The sequence below is a fragment of the Corvus kubaryi genome, unplaced genomic scaffold, assembly GCF_017639235.1.
Source record: "Corvus kubaryi isolate FWS band 111438036 unplaced genomic scaffold, C.kubaryi_AGA036_p1.0 37396, whole genome shotgun sequence".
Classification (NCBI taxonomy): Eukaryota; Metazoa; Chordata; class Aves; order Passeriformes; family Corvidae; genus Corvus; species Corvus kubaryi.
Window position 1 is genome coordinate 16,145,297 of NW_024581135.1, and position 23,890 is coordinate 16,169,186.

At 42.5% G+C, this 23,890-nt stretch overlaps 1 protein-coding gene across 4 annotated transcripts in view; it reads left to right on the plus strand.

Annotated features, from left to right (window-relative positions):
* Nucleotides 1–23,536, plus strand: part of LOC121670397 (unconventional myosin-X-like) — an 89,733-nt gene extending 66,197 nt beyond the window's left edge. For all 4 annotated transcript variants that reach the window (XM_042040541.1, XM_042040540.1, XM_042040542.1 and 1 more), the window contains 17 exons: nt 151–942; nt 2,983–3,106; nt 3,582–3,825; nt 4,642–4,737; nt 6,380–6,473; nt 7,085–7,140; nt 8,210–8,352; nt 9,697–9,891; nt 11,616–11,773; nt 13,016–13,139; nt 14,912–15,209; nt 16,436–16,643; nt 17,391–17,527; nt 17,691–17,814; nt 19,298–19,747; nt 20,487–20,678; nt 21,236–23,536. In XM_042040541.1, the coding sequence (XP_041896475.1) occupies nt 151–942; nt 2,983–3,106; nt 3,582–3,825; nt 4,642–4,737; nt 6,380–6,473; nt 7,085–7,140; nt 8,210–8,352; nt 9,697–9,891; nt 11,616–11,773; nt 13,016–13,139; nt 14,912–15,209; nt 16,436–16,643; nt 17,391–17,527; nt 17,691–17,814; nt 19,298–19,747; nt 20,487–20,678; nt 21,236–21,349 (3,549 nt within the window). In that variant the 3' untranslated portion in view covers nt 21,350–23,536. The remainder of the gene's footprint in view (nt 1–150; nt 943–2,982; nt 3,107–3,581; nt 3,826–4,641; nt 4,738–6,379; nt 6,474–7,084; nt 7,141–8,209; nt 8,353–9,696; nt 9,892–11,615; nt 11,774–13,015; nt 13,140–14,911; nt 15,210–16,435; nt 16,644–17,390; nt 17,528–17,690; nt 17,815–19,297; nt 19,748–20,486; nt 20,679–21,235) is intronic.
* The last annotated feature ends 354 nt before the right edge of the window (nt 23,537–23,890 follow it).

A 23,890-nucleotide genomic window follows, 5' to 3' on the forward strand; every position in this document is an offset into this window, starting at 1 on the left:
TACACTGTGAATAATTGCAGGATGCTTGGAGTCATCTTTCTGCAGATGGTGAGTGCAGGGGAAGTGCAGGAGGCAGGAGGAGTGAAAGGTCCAGGCAAGGATCACATACAGGTTGAAGAAAGTGCTTTAACACTGTTAAAATTCTTTAAGGTGGAAACAGTAGACGCTGCGGAGGTGGATATTCCCCTGCAAGAAGAAGAGAGACGTCAGATGGAGGAGATCTTAAGGCTGGAGAAGGAGATTGAAAAGTTGCAGCAACAGAAGGAGGATCACATGTCTGTCATCTCTGAAGACACCAGGAATGAAATCAATCGGCAGCGAGAAGAAGAGATACAGAGGTTAGAAAAAGAGGCGTCAAGGGTTGCCCAGGAATTCTTGGAGTTGCTGGATTTTGGCAATCTGGATGAAAGTGTGCAGAACTTAGAGCACTCACTTTCTAGTGAGGGGACACTCAACATTGACTACAGCCTGGTGGCACCCCTGGCTGAAGAAGAAGTCGATGAGGGTTTTCATGCCGATGATGATGGACGGCCAACTTCCAGTTTGGTGGTCTCGAATCAGCATGGCACCAGAAACAGCGGTAACTACTCAAAGGAACTTGCAAACACAAGCCTTTTGCATCTCCAGAGGGAAGTGGGAGAGGCTGTCCCTGCTCCAGGACTGCCTGTGGAAAGAACCACTAGCCCCAAGGAGCAGAGAGCCTTATCTGGCCCAGCAGAAAGCGTTTACAGCACTGTCTCCGACACACAGAGGAGTAACAGTGGAGAGGGAGGAGAGCCCATATACACTTCCCCCCCAGATGTGGAGTCCGACTACGACCATGAGGAGTTTGATGGCTATGGAGATGCAGGTAACGCCTCAGCTGAGCCTCTGAATGATGAAGAGGGTCTGAGACACTCCCATGGTACCAGCCTGGACTCCAATCGTGGCAGCCTGGACTCGGTGAGACTCCCTCCCTTCACCTTTCTGGATATTAGTGTGGCTTTGTTGATGTTTATAACATCTTTGCCTTCTTACTGTCTGCCTGTTCACTCTGGGTATAGTTACTGATATATAACTCTATCTTACATCAATAATCAGCTTGAATAAAAGGGAACAGTCATAGGCTGAAGGCCAGAGGGCTTGTGATTGTCTGGTGTCTGCTGGCACACAAGCTAGTACATGTGTACCTATTTTAGATGGTTTCCATCGCCATGTGTTAATATAACACCCTTTAGGAGGAAGGAAAGCAGACAACTGGTATTTTGTAGGTATATGGTCTACCTTAGAGAGATTTCACAGAAGGGGCCTAAGGTTCCAGTGTGCAGTGACAAGAAAAACTGGAAAAGGCTGTGGTTTGATAGGTCTCCATCACTAAAACTTCTCTTGTTCTGTTCAGAGTCGAGGGTTTATTTTCAGCTGCTGTGTACAAGTTAAGCTATTCTAAAGCTGGAAGAAATTACTGTGCTGATCGGGCTGGGTCCCAGTGCACACAGCCAACATCACTGAACCATTTTTAATCCTGCTGCAGGGACAATGACGGGGTGGTAAAGCTGGGCTATTGGCCTTGCACTTGTAGTATCTCAGCTTAGATCCCACGCTGGCTCTGGACTTGCTGAGTGCCCTCAGGCCTGAGTGCCCTCAAGCTGCTTAATAACGCAATGATAAACCCCCTTACAGAACAGGATGTCAAAGCTCACATAAGATTGTGAGGTGTTCAGGTGTGAAGCCAATGACAGCCACAAAAATACTTCCAATAAATGACATCCTGAGAAGAGACACTTGAAATACAAAATATCTTTTAGAAAACTATTGAATTTTTATTTTATTTTTAGGAATTCCATTTACTTCCTTCAGTATGCTTTTCCAATGACAGATTGTGACTTTTCTTAAAAGGTTGCATGATTTTCTTGTTTACGTTTCCCTAATGTCAGCTGCCAGCCATCAGAATTTGTTATGATTTGATCTGCTTGATTAAAGGTACCTTCTCTGTGGGCAGAAAATCAGTCAGGTAATATTCAAATGATGAATCATTCTGTCACAGCTTAGGCTGGTTCCTACCACTCTTCTTAAAAGGCAAAGAGAAGTGGAGGGTTTTATTGTGCTCCTCAGTGAGTAAGACTAATGAAAAAGCCAGTTGATACTTTGTCATAGTGTGAGCCACAGGAAGAGATAACCACAGCTGAGGCAAGATCCCATCAGTAGCTGCTGTTCCAAGGCTACCTGGTTTTTGAAACCTAATGCCAAGGGAGAGAATGAATGAGTGGACCAGGGATGAGACAAAAGAGGAGCACGAAGGGGTCACAGAAAGAAGAGAGAAGGGAAAATGAAAAGACATGCGTTTGAGGAAGGAAAAGATCTAAGGAACTGCCTTCATTAGTATTAAATTAATAAAGCAAATCAAAGGAAATTGTATTTAAGGTAAAGGAAATTATTTTGTGTATGAAGTACTTTCTTATGGCTGAAGGCCTTTATCTAGTTGGAGAACAGAGATGAGTAAATTCTGTACTATTATTTCAGTAATTCAGATTGATATTTTTAGAGTTCAGTTATCCTGGACTGTGCTTTTTCTCCTAATCAACCCAAAGAAAGTATTTCCTTGCTGGGGTTAAATCACTATTCAATCTTGTCTGGCATTGTGGCCTTTCTGCCAGAAAAATCAGTAAACTTCTCCAAAATGAAAAATTCTCTCTTAATGCCATCAAATTACATTTTGCAAGGTGGGCTCTGCCTTGAGTCAGGAAGTTTTGTTACTGCAGGGAACTGGAGCTTTCTAGCCATGTCCACTGCTCTCCTTTCAGGTATGAAAATTCCGTGCTCTTGCTTTAGGCATTAATGGATAAGCTGTCAAGCCTCTACTTTTACCACAGTGCTTTTTTAGCAAAGGGCCTATGTATAGTTTTGCACCTTCTGATCATGTGGCCTCTGTAACCCTGTTAATTGCTCCAGTCCTCCTGTGACCAGGAGAACCCAAGTAGCCTGTATCTCTTCTTTTTTCTTTAGTTTCTGGACAGCGAAGAAGAAGTGGATGTTTACATTGATACAGATGAAGAGTTTTGTAATGGACGAGTCACTATCTTCAATGGCTCAGGGCCGCCCTATTTTCACAGTTATCTCTACATGAAGGGTAAGTGGATTTTGCCAAAACTGTGGATGGATGGGATCCCGGAAACCTGATTTCCTCTTCCGTTTGTCCAGAATCATCATCTTTATTTACTCCTAGTTCTCAGTTTATTCTCCTCTTTTCTTCTTCTTATTTAAAACAACAAATAAAGAGATAGGAGCTGGGTGTCAGGGATATGTTTGCCACTGAGACCTGATTGTTCCTACTTGGTATGGGCTTAAATGATTCATTCTCAGCTACAAAACTGAAGTCAGAACAAAAATACTTGAGTAGTGCATATATTTCTATATTTTGCTTTTGTTTCACTAGCTTTGTTCTGTTTTTTCTATGTCTGAAGTTAAGCATAACTTTGTCTCCTTCAGTTCCTTTGTTTCATGTAGGAACTGAGGTGGCAACTGCTCCTGCCCAGGAGCAGGATCAGAGTGGAAGCATGGCCCCTGTTGCACGTCTGCTGAAATTTTGCTCCCTCACTTTGCAGGAGGTCTCATGAACCCGTGGCGGCGGCGCTGGTGTGTCCTGAAGAACGAGGCCTTCATGTGGTTCCGCACCAAGCAGGAGGCCCTGAAGTCAGGCTGGCTCTACAAAAAAGGCGGAGGAATGTCAACGCTTTCACGCCGCAACTGGAAGCGCCGCTGGTTTGTGCTTCGAGAATCCAAGTTGATGTACTTTGAGAATGATAGTGAGGAAAAGCTGAAGGGGACTATTGATATCAGAAGGGCAAAGTGAGTGCAAAAATAAATCCCTTTGGTCCCTAGTATTCGCTCTCTAAACCAGTAGTGAAGGGTCCAGTTCTGCTGTTCATCGGCCTGCATATCTCCCATGGTGCTTGGAGAATCAGAAACAAAGGAAGGAAAAGACAATTACAGCATCTAGTTTTACTCTGGAGGGAGTCTGCAATTACTTGATAGTTCTTTTCCTAGTCTTGCATTTCGTAATCCAGCAGAAGCTCTTTCCAAGCCATGGATGCAGCCAGACCAGGAGGGGCTAATTAAGTACATACCCCATGCATTCTCTCCTACCCAGACTCCATCTGTTTTCTGGCTTCTCCAGGCATTTCACAGAGGTATTATGAAGCTCACAGCGGGATTTGAATTTGGCAGCATGTACTGTGCCTTTTCCTGAGTCCTGAATGCTCTTTCTGCTGCCATAGTCAATTCCTCAGCTTCTGCTGTAAGAAAGGACAAACTGGTCACCTATTAGCATTATGTGGACCTGTAAAATGCTAAAAAGAATGGCACACTCGCCTTTGTGAGCAGATCTCTGTATCAACCTCCCTTTTATCTCTTGTTCCATTTAGTCTGCTGGTGTCTTGAAAATCCATGTAATGCCTTAAGCTTTGGTTTTTAACTGTACAAATCTTTTAATACATCTTGATGTATATTGGCTGAATTTTGTATTTCTGTCAGAGTTACAAGCCATCTGAACAAGTGATTTCCCTTCTGTGTAGTGGAAGGGCATGATGTGAAAGAACCGACCAGATGGAATTCAGGCCTGTGAAAGGTTTTTAGCTTTGGCTCTTGTGCTTTCTTGTGTTCCAGAGAGATTGTGGATATTCATGAAAAGGAGAATGCCTTGGACATTGTGACAGAAGACCGAGTTTACCACATTGTTGCAGAGTCACCAGAAGATGCCAGGTACAACAGGGAGTTCTGTTAGGTTTGTTCATTCAGTGCAGGTCTGACCCAGGTACTCATGGGAGAATTTGAGAAACATAATAAATTCCCTTTTGCTGGAGAAAAGGGGGGGATTTGTTCCAGAGCGCCATTTCGGGCTTCCTGGGACGTACCCCACCTACTTTGGGGGCTTGATGTTACAGCTACTGAGGTTGTGGTTCAGCCTGCCAGTCACAGGACTGCCAGCCTCTCATGTGGCTGTGAGCATGCTGAATTCAAGGGTTCCTTCAGCAGACACACAAACCTTAATATAAACTGGAACATCTAATGGCTGATTTATTTATTTAATGGAATCTTGAATCAAACAAAAAGTCTATTCATGTTGTCTGTAAATGATTGCGAGAGCAGCTGGGTTTTGTCCAGGAGACAGAAAAAAGGCTGCAGCTTATCAGAGTCTGTAGTGTCATCTGATAAAATCTTCCCAGTGCAAAGCAAACAAGTGACTCATGTCCTTCCTTCTTGGCATCCTGGCCAGACAGTGGGAATCAGTTGTTTAAGGGCAGGTTGGACAACCTGTCCTGGCTGTGCAAAGCCAAGTTAAGAGGTTACTGTCCCCAGCCACTCAGGTCTTCCCTCTTCTACCACTTTTGCTGAGGTTTCTGCTGTCTCAGCCCTGACAGTGTAACTGTTTCTCTGATCTACTGATTCTGTGAAGTTATATAGGGAATATTATTGTTTTGTTTGGTGTATGGAAAGAAAGGGGGAAGAATTGCAGTTTAACAGAAATTGACTGAAGAACAGCCACATGGACAAGAAACAGGTGAATTTAGGGGACCAGTAGCAGAAGGAGCAATAACTTCTTAGCCCAGAACTTCCACAACTGCAGTAGGCATGCCCTAAGATAACACTGCAGAATTGTTAGGACAAGTGTGAACCAAATGTGGCCTCTGTCTATGCCCTGTCAGTCTCTGTTCTGAGGGAGAAGAAAGCACCACCACTCGCAGTAGCAAAGGGCAGATAAGCAGATGTCATAGAGTATCCAGTCTGAGAATCCTCCATGAAGTATAGATGTTTGCTGATCTCACTGGAAGCTGCAGATAAGAATCTGCTTTTTCTGCAACAGCGATTAGCCTCCAGATACGTCTGTAGGAGAAGCCCTTTCACAGGCAAAAAACTTAACTCCAGATTCACTTATAAACAAACCCATTATTAATTGCCAGCCACATGACTTTCGAGTTTATTAGCAGATCAGAGAGAGACTAATCAAGAAGGCTCCCAGGCGTCTCTAAGATTCTAGTCCAGGAAGATTCCCAACAAACCCTGTTTTTACAAGTACTGTATGCTCTTCTCAGCCTGCTGGCATGGGCTCCCTGTATAGCCACTGCCTATTTAGAGTTCCTTGAATAACAAGTAGAAAAACTGGATTTTGCAGGAGCAGCTGTCAGTGGGTTGAAGAACGTGCACAGAATTTTCATGGATAAATAAGGAGGAAGGAAGACATTAGGATCTGGTATGATCAGCCCAAGAGATATTTTGTGGCATAGTACTCAGGAAATTGTGAATGAAGAAATTTTCCCAGTGGCGTCTTTCCAGGTTCCTTGATCGTGTTCTCAAGCCAGTTTCACTACCGAAAGTTTAATTCTGATTCTGTTTTGATTGGCAGCGGTTGGTTTAATGTCCTGAGCCGAGTGCACAGTGCTACAGCACAGCAGCTGAGGGAAATGCAGGATGAACAGGCCAATCCAAAGAATGCTGTGGTGAGTTACTGTGCAACCAGCCTGTGGGCATGCTTGGAGCCCACTGTGTTTAACTATTTGTGCATGTTTTCCCAGCACATGGACTGCTGTACTTCATGAGCACTATAAGAAAGTTGGACAGTAATTAGAAAGAAACAGCAAAGCTGATAGCAAAGAGGGTAAGCAGTGGGGAACATGGTGCTTTTGGTGGGTTGCTCAGCTTGATCACAGATAGCTCTTTTTGGTTGGAGGAGAAGAGGGATTTATCCGCCTCATGCGGATAAAATGTCTTTGGATGGGACTAGTCTGGGTCACAGTTATTCCAGACAGAAGATAGCAGTTGGGAAGAATGGTGTATTTACGTATTTTGCCAGTACAGAGATAATAGCTGAGGTTATTTCAGACCTTCATGATACTCTCTGGAAACTTGTAACTGTTTTTCCTCCAGTCCTGTGAAGCCCTTGCAGATCTTATGCTGTTTAGGGAGCAAAGATGACTCACTTGTGCCTTTCTTGTATGTTCATTTGTACTCAAGCTATTGGAATTCAGAGGAATGGTTTCAATTCCAATCCTATTCACAAAGGAGGATGCCTGTAATCTAAAATGGAATCTGTGTCTTCTTCATGCTACAGGGAACCCTGGATGTTGGGCTTATTGACTCTGTCTGTGCCTCAGACAATCCTGATAGGTACGTACAGCAATCTGACCATCCCTTAAATCAGAAACTCCCTACAGTATTTTTGTGGGTAGGTCCAGGTTTCCTGTGGGGTTTGTATTTGTTTAAACTCCTAGATCTTTTCTCCAAACAAATAAACATAGCTGAAATTTTCAGCTTGTTTCAAGCAATGTCACTTCATAGGCATGAAGTCCATATACGTATTGTCTTCAAGTCAAAGTTTCTCCTTCAACTCCTAAAGTGAAAACAGCATAATCTCGATGCTAAAAAATTACCTGTTATCAGCACTGATCAAATATGTCCAGCAAAAGCAACACTTCCATTTTTTCAACAGAGTAACTTCGAGTTAATCTTGTAAATGTAGGGGAAAGAAACAGCATTGTGGAAGAATAATGGATGAATTTACAAATCTGTGTTATTCTTGGTATCTTTTCCGTGCAACAGAGCACAGACCTTTAGTTAGTTTCAGGAAGAGATGATGGGACTTTTCATATCACTTTATGTTAACATTTAATTATTTCCCACATGTTAACAGGTTCAGCCAGGGCAAAGATACTTACCACAGTGCTGAAGTAAAATATTAGCTATTAAGTTACTTACCTCTGTGGTCTGGGCTTTTTTTCCTTACACAGGTTGCTAGAACTTTGTAGTTACTAGTTCAGAAAATTCATTTCAGAAGTGAACTAGGATTTCATTGATCAAAATATTTTAGGCAGTTCTCAGCCTGTACTCCTCATAAGTAATCTGTGTAGCAGTGAAAACTAGGAACAAATAGTAAGCTGAACAGTCAAAATTTGTTTATGTATGTGCTGAGGTATGCTTTTACTGGAGTATCAATGTTTGAAGCAATGTTAAACAAATTCTGAGGAGAATGCTTATTCTCCACCAACATTTTTATGGAGCTTATTTTTATCTTGCATAGGTTTATGCATTTTTCTAACAGAGCTTCATTGCACCTTTTGCTTTGTACTTGCATTCTACTTTTCAAATTCTCTGTTTACGGGAAGGTAAAATGACTTTGGGTGTGCTGTGAGTTATTTGCATGGTTATGACTAATTTTAATGCTTTTGTTTTCTGGCAGACCAAATTCTTTTGTGATCATCACAGCCAATCGCGTGATTCACTGCAACAGCGACACTCCTGAGGAGATGCATCACTGGATCTCCCTGCTGCAGAAACCGAAAGGCGAATCCAAGGTCGATGGCCAGGAATTCCTTGTGAGAGGTGAAAGGAAATACATGCAATTACATGTGAAACTCATCTTCTGCTTATAGTCTGACAGGGAGATTTGATTGTTGCTGACTTGGGATTAGCAGCTCCCCAAACACTGCCATTCTCTGCCCCCCTCCAGCTTCCTGCCTGCTGCTTGCCACATCACATGTGTGCTAGCCCTGGCTTTTATGTAATTCCCTGGCAGGTGGAAAAAAATAAGTACTTCATATGTTTAATTTTTTGATGGTAGTTCTAGCCTATTTAAACATGTCCAGTAAATGCCATCAGGGAATAGGAAAGAGCGTGGCTGCTGATGAGGAGCAGCTGGCTTAGATGGACTATAACATGACACTGTGGCTTTTGTTGTCAGCTCAGTTCCTTCTGACACCTGTCATATAGAGAGGGAGGGAGAGAGATCTTTGTGGGATTGCTGCTGTCCTCAGCTAAGCTAACTAACCTGATTGTGGTAAACATACCACAATCATTTCTCTGAGGTGAGAAAAATTCTCTGAGGTTGAGCAAAAGGTTTAAATTACGTTTTTAGTCAGAGCTTAGTTGAAGATGGCAGAGCATGAGTAAGCATCACATATATATTGCAAAATATTCCCCCATTTATCTTAAATATTTTTAAATTTCCTCTATACTTTGAGCTCATCACATGGTCTGAAATGTATGAAGACACTTATGATCCAGTCTGTGGAAAGCAAATGCATGAGCAAATTGCCTTGCATCTTCCAGAAATGTCTGTGAAGGAATAAAGGTCTGAGAGTGGTTGTGGCAAGACAGAAGGACAGGAAGAAAAGGATCACCAAAATGTGGCAAAAGCCTTTGACCTGAGTTGTAAAAACTTCAAGGAGATGGAATGATACAAAGGAGACTGACATCTGACAACAGTTTTAGTGCCTTGACTTCAAAATACTTAATTGCAAGGCAACAGTTCCTTTTACCTGGTGGTGTTCATTAGTTAAAAAGGAATGATCCTTTGCAAAGTCAGTGTATGCTCTGCTCTTCATAATAAGATGTCTGTGTGACAGCAGTGCAGCCACAAAGGCATATATTCAGGAAGGTCTGTCTCTGTCTTCTCTTTATATGGAGCCTCTTGTTTCAGTCCCACGTTTTTTGAACATTCTGCCTTGTGGGTGGACATTGCTTTTTACACCTCTGAGTAGAAAACTGTCTTTTTGACAGCTTTAGCAGTGCAGGCTGTAATTTTTTTCTGTTAAAGTATTGAATTTTCTTGATCTTTTTAATTTTTTTTCTTTATTTTGCGACAAATCTAAAATGACAGTGAAATTATTTGTCCTGCCCATGAGAGGAAGAGATGCACGTAGTGACATGTTTGCGTTTCTGTGCTAGGCTGGCTTCATAAGGAGGTTCAGAGCAGCAACAAGATGTCCTCTCTGAAGATGAAGAAGCGCTGGTTTGTTCTGACCAACACTGCCCTTGACTACTACAAGTCATCCGAGCGCACGGCTGCCAAGCTGGGGACGCTCGTGCTCAACAGCCTCTGCTCCGTAGTGCAGCCCGACGAGAGGGTCTTCAAAGACACAGGTGAGAGGGAGAAAGTGGTGAAGAGCAGACTCCAGGTGTGCAGTTCCTGAAGAGGGGATGATGCAGGACTGCAGTGGTGTGTTGTGTTGAGAAGGCAGTTATCTTGGTGTCGTCTGAGGCTTTGTGTCTGGCTGCAAACATCTCCGCCCATGGAAACTGTAAGAGATTTGCAAAGAGACAGGGAACAGTGTGCAAGTGACTGTAAGTGTCTAACACCTGACAGAGGTACACAGTGCTGGTGTTTCTCGCTGAGTAGAGTCACTGCTTACTTACCTCAGTGTTCCCCAAGCAGGGTAATAGGTGTGAGTTCCTGTAGTTGACACTAATTATTGGTATATCTCCAGAACTGTCACCTTGTAGCATGACCTACATTTGTCTCTGGGGTCAGTGCTAACCTCTTAAATAGCAGCTATCCCATACACTGTAAGGCTTTGTTATAGCATCACTCAGCTTGATAGAAACAAAAGATGACAAAGGCCTGTGTTTGATTTCTGTGCAATGTGATGGAATTCCAGGAAGGCAGGATCCGGCATGATCCTCCATTGCCTGCCTTAGGAGTTTGGAAGGGAACCCAGATTATGGAGTAAAGGGTGAATCCCCCTTACAGAGATTGTGAACCTTAGAAAAAGACTTGAAATACTGGACATCTGAGTACTGGAGTTGCTTGGGATACCTTTTAAAGGGGCTAGAAGCTGGAAGTATTTAGTGCAGTGAGATGAGAGGAAATTTATTCTGCTCATTCACAAGAAATTGTCCACATTTTTGGTATCAACAGATGTCTAGGGCTGCCTTTGGCAGATAGAATTGCCATCACCTTGACGTGTTCTCTCAGGTTGTCAAACACATATTTTTTAAAGTTCTGAGAGTTGATTTGGCAGTCTGACTGGATGCTGTGTGTAGAGCGGTCATTTTCCAAGTGATTAACAGGACAGTGTAGCCCAAATGATGTCTGTGAAAGTGAGCTGCCTGGTTGGCTGGCAGGTAGTCAGGTTACACTGCAAGAGACTTGCATCTTGGAAAGCTGTCTTTGTGCCAGTCTGGATTGGGACTTTCCTATTGATAAATATATTTTGGGAATGGGGATGTTAATGTCTACCTAGTGGATTTTAACCAGACACACCATATGTTGTTATCAAAGCAGCAAGGGTTTTCATCAGCCACAAGCTACAGGCTTTGATTATTAAGAGAATCAGTGATCTCTTAATAATTAAGTCCAACCATTAGTCTAACATTGTCAAGTCCACCACTAAGCCATGTCCCTAAGTGCCACATCTACACATTTCTTAAATGCCTCCAGGGGTGATGACTCAACCACTTTCCTGGACGGTCTGTTGACAACCCTTTCCTCTTGTCCTATTGCTTGTTGCTTGGGAGAAGGGACAGACCCCTACCTGGCTACAGGTCCTTTCAGGTAGTTGGAGATAGTAATAAGGCCCCCCCTGAGCCTTATTTTCTCCAGGTTGAACACCCCCAGCTCCCTCAGCTGCTCCTCACAGGACTTGTGCCCCAGGCCCTTCTCTGGCTCCATTGCTGTCCTTTGACACCCTGCTCCATACCTTTATCTGCTCCATATCCTTCCCCGGTATTGAGCCCGGACTGATGGACCTTTAGTTCCCCAGATTCTCCTTCTTGCCCTTCTTGTAGGTGGATGTCACATTTGCTGACCTCTAGTCAACTACATGATATGGAAGCTGGTTTCACCTTCCGCCTTTGTTTCTCCCCAGGCTACTGGAACATCATCGTCCATGGGCGAAAGCACTCGTACAGACTGTACACGAAGCTACTCAATGAAGCCATGCGCTGGGCCTCTGCCATTCAGGGTGTCATTGACAGCAAAGTTCCCATAGAAACACCTACCCAGCAGCTCATTCGTGACATCAGGGTAGGTGGCATCCTGCTAATTCCCACATGAGCTGGGAGCAGCCAGACCACCACTGGCCTAACCCAGTCACTGCTGAGAATGTGGCACAAAATGGGGTTGCTGTCTTAAGGGGAAAATGAAAAAGAGTAAAAAATAAAACGTACACAACTGTGCAACAAAAAAAAATAAATCAAGTATTACATGAATTTTATTTTGTTACTTTGTTATTATGATTTTTTTGTTATTATTTATTTTGTTATTATGAATTTTATTTTGATATGCGTAAGTCTGGACTATGGCTCTGTGCAGTTAAAAATTGCATACAGAACCATCAAGTATTTGCAAATCTCTGCTCCATCCTTTCCACTCCTAAGCATCCTCCAGACACAAATAGAAAAAAATCCATTCCTACCAGCCATCTGACTTTGAGGTACCCTGAAGTTCTCTTCATACCTTAGGCTTGTATGGTTAAACATCAGAGTAAAGGGTGGAAAGACAATATCCTTCAAAATAGCAGAAATTGTACTACAGGAGTAATTTTTGAAAAGAAACTTGCCAGAAACTTTGGCAAATAAACCTAGAATCATTTAAGGAGACCCACCATAGCATATTTCGGAAGAAACGTGTTCGTGATGACCTCTAAACTACATGCAATTAACTAGTTCATATTTAGGAAGAAAGAGCTGGGACTGATTGTAGAGAATCTTGGAAAACTTCAGCTCAGGGTTCAAGGACAAATGAAACATAATGTATTGTTAGGGAAGGAGTATAGGACAAAATGCAGAAGAGTGTGATCCAGTGTGTATGATAGTGACAGGCCTGGATTTTGAACACCATGGAGCATTTTGGTTGTTCCTCCTGTAAACACATGTAATACAACCTGACAAGTTGAGAACAGGCTCATTATTACATACTGAAAATGGTTGATCTGTGGTCAGAAAGTCCATTAACCCTATCCTGTTAAAAGCTTGAAGGATATAGGAGAGAGGGATCATGCCATATGTATTACACAAGTCACGCTTGAAGGCAAGATTCTGTGCTTGGTGACCTGTGGGATGATGCAGCGTGGCTGTTCTTGTGTTTAATTTTCAGAAATAATGTACAGGGTAATTTTTAGATACGGATTATGCTTTGATAGCTTAATACCCCGTGGCACCTCCAGAAATTTAGACAAAGGTGGTTGAGCTTGAACCTAAATGTATAAGGGCATCCTGCCAAGGACTGTGCATATTTGAGGATAATTATTTTTTCTTTCTTTTCCAGGAAAACAGCACAAACTTTGAAGTAGTGGAACAGACGTATAGGAGGAACCCAATCTTGCGATACACCCAGCACCCCTTGCATTCCCCCCTGCTCCCACTACCCTATGGAGATGTTAGTGTCAACTGTAAGTATTTTACCCAAGTGACAGAATCCTCTCACATTTGGAGGGTCACTGAGGAGCCTGAGCACCACAAAATGGGCCTGTAACCTCTCTCTGTGCAGGTGAAGTCTGTTTGGGGCAGTGAAGCCCACAGGGTTCAGGGAGGGAGCAGTCCCTTTCTCTCTCCCTGTCTTCTCTGGAGTGTGTTCTGTGTCCACTGCCTCTCATCATGGGAACACTGAATCTTAAAGTAAATGGGGGCAGATAGTTTTATCATTCATCCAGGGGACATGCAGCCTGTGATCCTTTAGCCACAACTGGGTTGCGAGTGGCTCCAGTGGAAATACTGTAGCAGGATTACATCTTGCAGCTGGCAGTGGGGTAGTGTTTCTACAGAAGGTGCTGTAAAACCAGACTAAACGAATCCTTTTTCTCAAATGCGTCAGAAACATGAAAGAGCTAGAGTGATGGGCCACCAGAAAACCAAAGTGATTTGCTGATGATTACAGACTGTTTGACATATTGAAACTGAAAGCTGGTGAAGAACTATAGAAGCGTGTCTCATGTGGAGTGACTGAGTCACAGAATCTTTTAAGAAATTAATTTCCATCAAAGCAATGTATATAGGAAAATCAGTCTGCCACATAGGTAGTGATCTAGCTGTGCTTAGGAAAGTGAACATCAATTTACATAGCTTTATGAAAATGTGAACTCTAGTGGTGAGTACAGAAACAAAACGGCTAACGTGAGGTTTTGAAAGCTTAGAAAAGGAAAAATAAAGTCTTTGTGCAGCTGTATTGATATATCATGCACCTGCATCTTGAGTACAGGATACAGTTTTGCCTTCTACATCTCATCAAAGATACAGGAGATGTAAAAACCTGCCTAAAGATGATCAAAAGTACAGAAGAACTTGCCTACAATTAAGTGACTTAATAGAGGGCAGAATTCTTCAGCCACAAAATGAAGTTTTTAGGGCCAGAATATTGTCAAGGAGAAAGGGTATTAGCTGCTTGCTGTCTGTCACAAGGATCTAATTACATGGCAGATTAAAAGCACAGAAAAAATAAATTCTGAAATACAGAAAAATTACAGAGCAAGCACTTACACTGTGGCACTTACTGTATAGAGCTGTGTCTGTATTGTACAGTTAATACATGGCCACTGGGGAAGCAATTGCTGTACAGGAGATTCAGAAGGACCTAAAGCCCCAGAGATGGGCAAAGGAGAATGCAAGCCTGCATCTGAATGGTATCACACGTGTCTGAGCAGTTCAAAAAGCAGACATTTAGGTGCTCAAAAAACTGAAGTTTTGGTCTAAGCATTTTAAATCTAAACAATAGCTATAAGTTGCATTTGTGGTACAGCAATTTGCCTAAGTTCTGTGTTGGCTCAGGGGTCAAAGCTAATACAGGCACAACACAGAATTTTGGAATTACTCAGGTCAGGCTTGAGTGGCTGCATTCAGGTACCTCAGTTGCAGACACTGAAGCCTGAACTAGATTTCAGTGCTCATTTCCATTAAAACATGACTCTGCTTTTCTGCACAGTATATGCAGAAATGGATTGGCAGTGGTGCCAAATCAGATGTTAGCAAATACTAATTAAAACTGCATTTGAGCATTTTGAGAGGAAGCATTAATAAACTTCAACTATAAGTTTAAGTTCAGGATATGAGCTAATGCTCAGGTTGCTGTTCTTCTGTGACAGATTAGTATAGTTAATTGTAGTGCTGCTGGGCCAGTAGAAAATGAGGGAGATGCTCATCTCTTGTCACCTTTGTGATTGTTCCCCAGTGCAACAAGAGAAGGGTTACAGCAGCTTACAGGATGAAGCAGTGAAGATCTTTAACTCCCTTCAGGAAATCGAGACAGTGTCTGACCCCATACCCATTATCCAAGGCATCCTGCAGACCTGCCATGATTTAAAGCCCCTTCGTGATGAGGTGTACTGTCAGCTCATCAAGCAAACCAACCACATGCCACATCCCAACAGTGCTGGGAACCTGCACCACTGGCAGCTGATGACATGTATGAGCTGCACTTTCCTGCCCAGCAGAGGGATCCTGCGCTACCTCAAGTTCCACCTCCGAAGGTAAATGTCCCTTCCATTTGCAGCCTGTTTCCGTTTACTCTGCTGATCTTTGCTGCCTGTTGTAGTTACCTGTCTCACCCTCTTGCTGTGCAAACATCTTCCTGTGGTGTTCCAGCCTCCTACCATTGCACAGTTCTTGCCACCAGCTGTTCTGTGTATTCAGACTCCCCCCCCTTGTCACCCGTCTGTTGTGCCAGAAGGATGTGGAATGTGAGTTACCCAAACAGAATACCATGAGACTGTGTTGCAGTGGGTTTACAGCTGATGACCTGCTGCTTACTAATGTCCATATAAACGTTATCACCCTGCAGGAAAGGTGAGGGACTGTACTTTCATACTCAAGGAAATACATACTACCTTGCAGCTGGCACAGGCAAAAAGCATACTATGGAGTAGGAGAGACACTGTAAATCCAATTTATAATTTTTCAAGGTTTGTTGAATTAAGCACGTAATGCTTGCAATTTTTATTTTTAATCTGTTTTAACCTCCCATTTTCGTGAATTAAATCAGTTACATTTCTTCCCAAGTCATCTTCAGCATCTAATGCAGCTTTACAAAGCAATATGCTCTGGGGCTGAGCTGCAGCTGTGTAGCCTCGCTCCATTCTTAATAATGAAAAAGGTCAATAAAATCTAGATTTCTTCCAGGCTAGGAAAGAGTGAGATGAGATTTTGTCAATACACCAAATATCTACATCCAGGGCCTGGGTCTGAGATGCTGAAGAATACTCTGTGTAGGCATTTCATTGTTTTATCACTGGAGTTGCAGATAATGTTATACTTAGACCTGCTGGCCTTGGAGGGAAGAAAACGACGTACAGGCATCTGCTTTCTATCTTCTTAATTCTCAAGCATACTGTAAAACTGGCTAAAACACAGCCAGTAAATAAAAAAAGCAAAACCATTAAGAATAAATGAAAAAAGTTTACATTTGGTTTCATAGTTTTTATTCTCAGTTTTGTAAATTCAGCTAGTCAATCCTGCTATCTTCAGCTGTCACTAAACTCCTGAAAATTTGAACTGCTTATTTCATGCATTGCTGAGAAATGGCACTGAAGTTACTTTGAAATGACTAGTATGTATGGTTTAGGAAATGAGCTTGGTTTTTGTGTGGTTGCACTTGACATCAGCCTCTCTACCAAACTCTTTACTTGCAGTAGTCTAATTTTTAGGTAATGTATTGTTTACTGTGTAATGGGGTTTTTTTGCTTCTCTTTACAATTAGGGTAAAAGACCTCTTTCCAGACTCAGAAATAGACAGGTATGCACAGTTCATAAGCGATTCCCTGAAGAGAACAAAGACGAGGGAGTTTGTGCCCTCCCAGGAGGAAATACAGGCTCTCCTCACCCGTGAGGAAATGACCACAACAGTGTATTGCCATGGTGGTGGCTCCTGCAAAATAACCATCAACTCCCACACCAGCGCCGGGGAGGTAATGCATGAGTAGCATTAACCAGATGTGAGCACGTCTGTGTCTGGAGAGTGGATCTGTTGAAGGGACACCCTTTCCCCCTTCATTTCCAATTTATCTTTTTTATTTTTTTTAATTACAGCTTTTTTTGCTATATGTTTGGGGAATGTTCAGCATATTCTACAAGGCTAGTGCCCAGGTTGTAGAATATCACCTGACTGACAACCATGCTGCAAAATCTAAACACTTCTGGTGTTCTGCCCTTTGTCTGAGGACTTGCTAAACAGAGTTTTCTGGACAAGTGGACAAGGAGAGAGTCCAGTTCATAATGGAATCCTTCTGAGAGGGATAACTTAATCATTAGCAGGTCACAAGCAGGATTCCAGGTTGCAGTACTCATGTCTGTGAAAACATTAGTGCTAAACAGAAGAAAAAGTGGACTTGTTACTAGAGGAACTGAGACTGTCATCATGACATATGAATACAGTATGTGCCTGTATCTTGTGCAGAATTCTAATTCCCCTGTCCTTGAAAGGGTCATGAAGATTGAGAAGATTCAGAGAAGAAAAGTGAGGACGATCAAATATAAGTAATGACTTCATTGCAGGGAATGATCTTTTAGGGTTAGAATTGTTTAATCTGAAAACATGGTAATAAAGGGAGAAATGTGATGGAGATGTATGAAATGATAGGTATCCTGAAGAGGTACTGATTCTTTATTGTGAAAGGAGGAGTGATGCCTACTGTGTGATGTGTCTGATTTTGCAGGTGGTTGAAAAGCTGATCCGAGGGTTGGCAATGGAGGACAGCCGGAACATGTTTGCACTCTTTGAACATAATCAGCAGGTTGACCGTGCTGTGGAGAGTCGGGTGATTGTGGCTGATATCCTGGCCAAGTTTGAGAGGTAAAAGAATGTTTCATAAAACCTTTAATTCCTAGTTGGATGTAACACTGGATTTCAGAACCCAGGATTACCTTCAGACTGTAGTTGCCCTGTGGACATTACAGTACCATTGTATTTCTCCTTACTGTTTTTTTCCCTTCTCATTTTCTTTTCTATCTTACAGACTTGCTGGCTCTGAAGAAGAGGAGGAGGAAGGACAGTGGCAACTGTATTTTAAGCTATATTGCTTCTTGGATATTGAGAATGTTCCCAAAGATGGGGTGGAATTTGCCTTCATGTTTGAGCAGGTAAGCTAACTCTGGGAGAATGATTTTGTTTCCAGGGTGGCAAAAGCACACAAGAGGATACAGAAAACTGGTTTACCTTTCATTGGAAGTGGGAATGCTGGTTGTAACAGAAGAATTTGGTGTGTTGGATTTTTGCCTGTAATCTACTAAGCAGATGACCATTCTCGGGAAGATGAGTATTAGAACAAAAGCAATAAAAACTAACAAAGGTTAAAAAAATGGAAGATTAATGATAATTAACTTTTTAAAAACTTTGTCTTTAATTTTAGAAGGCAGAGAAATTTGGGTAATGATACAAGAGAATCACTAGAAGTAGCTGCTTGCAGAACATAAATGTAAAGAAAACTGGAAAATCTATCTCTCTGGAAATCAGCTTGCAAGAACAGCACATCACTGGGGTGTTACCAGAACTAACTATGAAACCTATCTTTTGGGCAATTTCTTTTGATTAACAGAGAGGCACTAGAAGAGTACTGCAGACAAAGGAAATGACAATGTAGTTGTCAATATTTTTCTGCTGAGTAGTCTTATTTTTTTAAGTCATTGTACTCCATAGTACAATGCTGCTGGCTAGATCAGAGATCACACTTGTATGAGAGAGCCTTGCAGCTGGCATGCACCCCAGCTGTGTGATTTGTCCCATCTGTATTACTTCTAATGAACACTGACCTCACCTCAGAACATCATAGCTGTAGAAAATTACTGAATCTGTGTTAATGGCAGAGTCATGAAGACTAAAACTCACTGATAGTCAAACGGATGGCATGTACATCACTCAGACCATGGGTCCTTTCTTGAAATGAACATCAAGTATTGTTAGCTAGAGAATGTCTAGAAAACCATCAGGAACGACATCATGGTGCTCTGTGGAACCTCATTTGTACCAAACTCCCTGTTGACAAGGCTTTCAGTCTGTGGAGCTGTAACTGGCAAAGAGAAGTAACAGGAGGAGGGTAGGTGTTACCCAGGCATTAGATGGATGTGCAAAACACCCCGTTAATAGATTTCACAGGAAACAGGCAAAGAGAAGCAAGACAATTGGTGGAGACATCAGGTGAAGGAGGAAGAGATGGGAGGTGCTTTTGTGTAATGAAACTGAGGTTGAGAGTCTTGAATTTATTATGTATAACTCTGGTATAAGCTTCACACAGGAGCTGTAGCTGGTACAGCACAAAACCAAATTGGCTCAATTCTGGTCTCTGCCATCTGTTCCAGACCTAAAACGTCTTCATTGTAGGACTTTCTGTACAGGATAGGAGCCCCTCAAAGATCTCTGTCCTGTTCAGGCTTGCAGAAGGGGGTGTTCCCTCCATATCAACCAGTTGCAGACTTCAACATATTTTTTACAATGTCTGCTCTGACCTCCTGAATTATGTCCATCCTGCTGGGATCAGCAGATGTCACAGGAATGTGTACGTGGACCCAGATGTGAATAAAGTGTGCTTTTGCTTTCTAATGACTTTGGGGGACTTTTTGTTTGTAGGCTCACGAAAGCCTTATAGATGGTCATTTTCCTGGGCCAGAGGACACTCTGCAGCGTCTGGCAGCTCTGCGAATGCAGTATCTTCATGGAGATTATTCCAAAATAAGCTGGACCCTTGATGGAATCTACCCAGTTAACAGACTGAAATCCAAAATACTGCACTCAACAAAGAGCAGCAGCAGTACCAGCCACACTCTGGAGAGGAGACGGACCAGCTTCCTTGAAGGGACATTGAAGCGTGGCTTCAAGACGGGGTCTGTAAAGAAGCAGAAGGTAGAAGAGGAGCAGATGATGGAGATGTGGGTAAAAGAAGAGCTTTCAGCTGCTCGGGCAAGCATAGCACAGAAATGGACCAAGCTGCAGGGGCTCTCTCAGCATCAGGCCATGGTGAAATACATGTCCATCGTAAAGGAGTGGCCAGGTTATGGGTCAACCCTCTTTGATGTTGAGGTGAGCAATTAATAAACTCCTGTAACCACAGCTGAGGAGTATTTTGGATATCAGTCTGGAGAAGAGATAGAGCTGTGTGTAACACATTGCTCAGCAGCAGAAGGGAAATTTGGGAACTGGATGCATTTTGCCTTAGTAATCTCAGGGAAAGCCTGCAGTACCCACAATACCCAAGAGTTACTACACAGAGAGCACATAGCAGGCAAGGTGGGGGCATCCTGGTACTTAAGAAAGTGGTGGATAGTGAAAGCAAAAGGAAAACAAAGCTCTGTTATTCTTGCCCACAAGAGGTGCAGCCCTGTTCTGCAGCAGTACAACAGAAACTGTGCAGACTGGGGCATGCACAGCACTGTGCTCAGCCTGCTAGAATTGGAGTCCACAGTTCAGTTCTGTCAGTTCTGTTGCTGCCTAGGTGGATCACCATGGGAAGTTGTGTGCACTCACTATATTATCTGTAAAATAAGAAGTGGAATATTGACTTGCTAAATCACTTAAAAATCTGATGAGATCTGTTAGCTATTACAATTATTTATTACTCAACTAGTATTTGACTCACAGCTGTGTCACTTCTGAGTCTTTGCAGCAGAAGTGCCTCCAGTATACCTTCTGCAGGTACCCTGGTTTGTGTATTGAATTGAAATGTCCTACAAGAGCTAGAAACAGAGGGCTTTTCCTTAAATGGAAAATTATTTGATCCTCCACTGCATTTTTGCAAAAGGTCATGTTTCTTTTTCTGCAGTGCAAGGAGGGTGGATTCCCCAATGATCTCTGGCTTGGCGTCAGCACAGAGAATGTGTCTGTCTACAAACGAGGGGATCCTAAACCACTAGAAACTTTCCAGTATGAACACATTGTTTTCTTTGGAGCTCCACAGCCCAACACCTTCAAAATTACAGTGGATGAGAGAGAAATGTTCTTTGAAACCTCCCAGGTACGTGAAAACACACAGCCACTTCAATTAAGCTTCAAGGAACAGACAGGTTTCTATGCAAGAACTCTTGACTAATGGACTACACAGCCAAGGGAAAAGATGAAGGGAGCTTAAGTCCAAAGGGCAGGGTACCTCTTCTTGAATACAGGGATGAACAAAAAAAATAGGGTGGATAGAAAGTGAAGGAGGTTGAATGGTGTTCCAGTGCATCAAGAATTCCCAGTTTTGGGCACTCTTCAGTTTGGCTAGTTTTTTTCATTCCTTTCCAGTAGATGAATGGGGAGTTTCACAAACCTTAAAAAAAAATAAACAAGATTTATTAACCCTGAAGTTGCTTTTCTTTGAGCTAAAAATATTTTTAAGTGTTGCTACAACCAAGCACAAACTTGTCAAGCCTTTCCCTTCTTACTGTCATGTTCACATTTAGTATCAACATGCAAAATTTATTGTGTCGTGACTGTGGGCAAGGGGAATCTTTTTCAGCAAAATGTCCTGTATGCCTCAGCGCACTGAGGTTTTCAGAGTGCTTATGCTGTATTACTGTGTTCTCTCCCCAGGTGGGCGAAATAATAAAGATCATGAAAGCATACATCAACATGATTGTGAAGAAACGCTGCAGTGTCAAATCAGCCACCAGTGTGGACAGTCATGCAAGCATCTGGACTAGGTGATATGGATGAACTGGCACTAGTTTAGTCATGGGTATTTGCAACTTGCCAGCACAAGTGTAGCAAAGATGTTTTTTAAGAATTCACGTGACTACTGTATTTAAACCTGAAGTGACATCTACAGTACCATAGGATTTGCACCTCTGCCCAAAGACATTAAACAGTAACAACTGTTGTTAAGTACTAATGACCCAAAACCTGTTTTCCCCTTGCTTGTTTGATGAACAATGTACCTTAAAGAAGCAAAGTCAGAAGCATCCTCCTCCTTCTCGTGTGCTCTCTGCTGCTTTCAGCATCACCTGTCATACTGGCAGAAAAATTTACAAGAATCATTTCTGCAGAACAGGAGACAGACTTAAGCTTCCTTAAGAATTTTGAACATGCAGACATCTGGGATCATGTGGTCACAGCACGGTCTGCTAAAATAGTATTTGTTTTATTTATTTTGCAAACAAATCTAAAATATAAATCACTGTGGGTTTGGTTTTTTTTTTTTCTTCAGAATCTGCTAACCATCTGATCTGGTCTTAAAAGGAAAAAGCCTTTGTATAATTGAAGCCACATGGTCCAACAGAGAGGTCAAACCCTGTATGAGAGAGCACGAAACAAAGAAACAAGTAAAAACACCCAAGGTGGTTGTTTACCTTCCAATAAAAGTTCACAGGTACATGACTGTAAAAAGTGGCACTTTCAGTTAAACTACTAAGTACTCCAGTCTAGGAGGAAATTTCTGGAAATAGCTCCACTGAAATAGACCATAAGATGCCATTCTGGGCACATTGCAAACAGCATCTGTTGCCTAAAAAATAATGACTGCTGTTCCCCTGTACAGCCCAGGAGGGGAGATTGTTTTAGTAGCATTTCCAGAAGAGCTGCTCTTCACAAACTCTAGGTATGAGATGGAGGGTGGAGATTTATGGTGAGCAGTTTGCTTGCGTTAAGATCCTTCTTTCTTTAGGGGGGATTTTAGGATGACTGGCGTCCCTGAACTTTAAAGTGAACTGTTTCCTACTGAGTGAATAGGTGCCTAGATAAATTGTTGTAGGCAAGATTTTTACTTCCTCTCTACTACAGGAAGCAGATGCCAAATCCTTCATCTCCCCCAACTTTTAACAAGAACTGCTCACATCACTGGCTCCCCATGGTCCCCATCCAGTCTTCTCTAGGTCCTTAGTCCTCAGCAGAACTTGAAAACAATGCTATTTTGCCAAAAGAACTGCTTCTTGGAGGTTTTTATAGCTACCTGCAATTTGAAGAAGCAGAATTTTTTTCTTCTCCATGAAAGACAACAGCCATCTTCAGTCTCTTCAGAAAGTTGATTTCATTGTTTAAAATATTCAGTATCAGCCCCATCATAAATCAGTTGCAGTAGCAAACAAGAAACCTAGTGTTGAGCCATTTTCTCTGACTCTTGTCTAGTCTTGGGATCCCAGAATGCAAAGGACCATTCTGTTTCTTACTGAAACTGCAGAGCTGTATGTAATATGGGCCTTGTTCCACATTTAAAATTGGCTGTCTCCATTTCTGAAGTAGCAGCAGCTAAGGCCTGTTAGCTATGAAACAGAAATGGCATAGAACAGTAGGAGTCAGTGTGCAACAGGTTCCATTCCAATTCATCATCAAATTGTGCCGTATCACTGATACTGTGTTGTAGAACACTAGTTTTGAGGGTGGCAGTACAAGAAGAAACACTGTACATAACCCCTGCTCCTCTCTCATTTCCACTACACTGCAGCATGTGCAAACACTCTGTGCACTTGCTACACGATCAGCCTAAGAGGGTGGTCAGTGCTGTGCATCATCCCTTCAGCTGGAGTTTTGCCTTAAATAGCGTCACTGATGGATCCTACAAACACCCCCTTGTTGTCATGAGGAATAAAGAGATGACCAGGTCACAGGTGAGAGAGAACAAGAATGCAGAGGCAACCTGAGAAGCAACACTTTGTATACACTGCATACACTGGCTCGATCTCTAATGTATCAGACTAGGCTTGATTAGCCCTGTCCTAACTCTGCACTAGCTCTACATTCTGCCTCTTGGGTTGCTGCAGGCAGCTTGAACCCACTTGAAACATAACTCACACTACTATTTGTTGTAATTTTGCTCATTTCTATTACAGAATTCCTTCTTCTTTTTTTAATTTGTAACTGGCTTTACAAGATGAAAGTTTAATAAATTATTGGATTGCACAGGCTGTATTCACTTACAGGCATTGTGTGCCCATGTTAAGGTGTTTGCTTGGAGCTTAACACTCAGAACTTGTAAGCAAAAAGTAGGCGTCATTGGCATGAGGATACAACAGCCTTTCCTCCCAGAAGCAAATTTTGGGGTGAATAGAAAATAGTTTTCTGCTATAATGGGGAAGGTTTTTTTCCAACTTCTGCTTTTGTCTGTGGGGCTGTGTCACACCTTTGCTCAGTGGGAGATGTCCCACAGGTTCTGAGACGGCTGTTGTCAAAGCGGAGCAAGGAATTAATCATCTCCCAAGGCCCAATCTGTGGGATCAACTCCATACCTTCTGCACCTCCAAAGTCATTAATAAC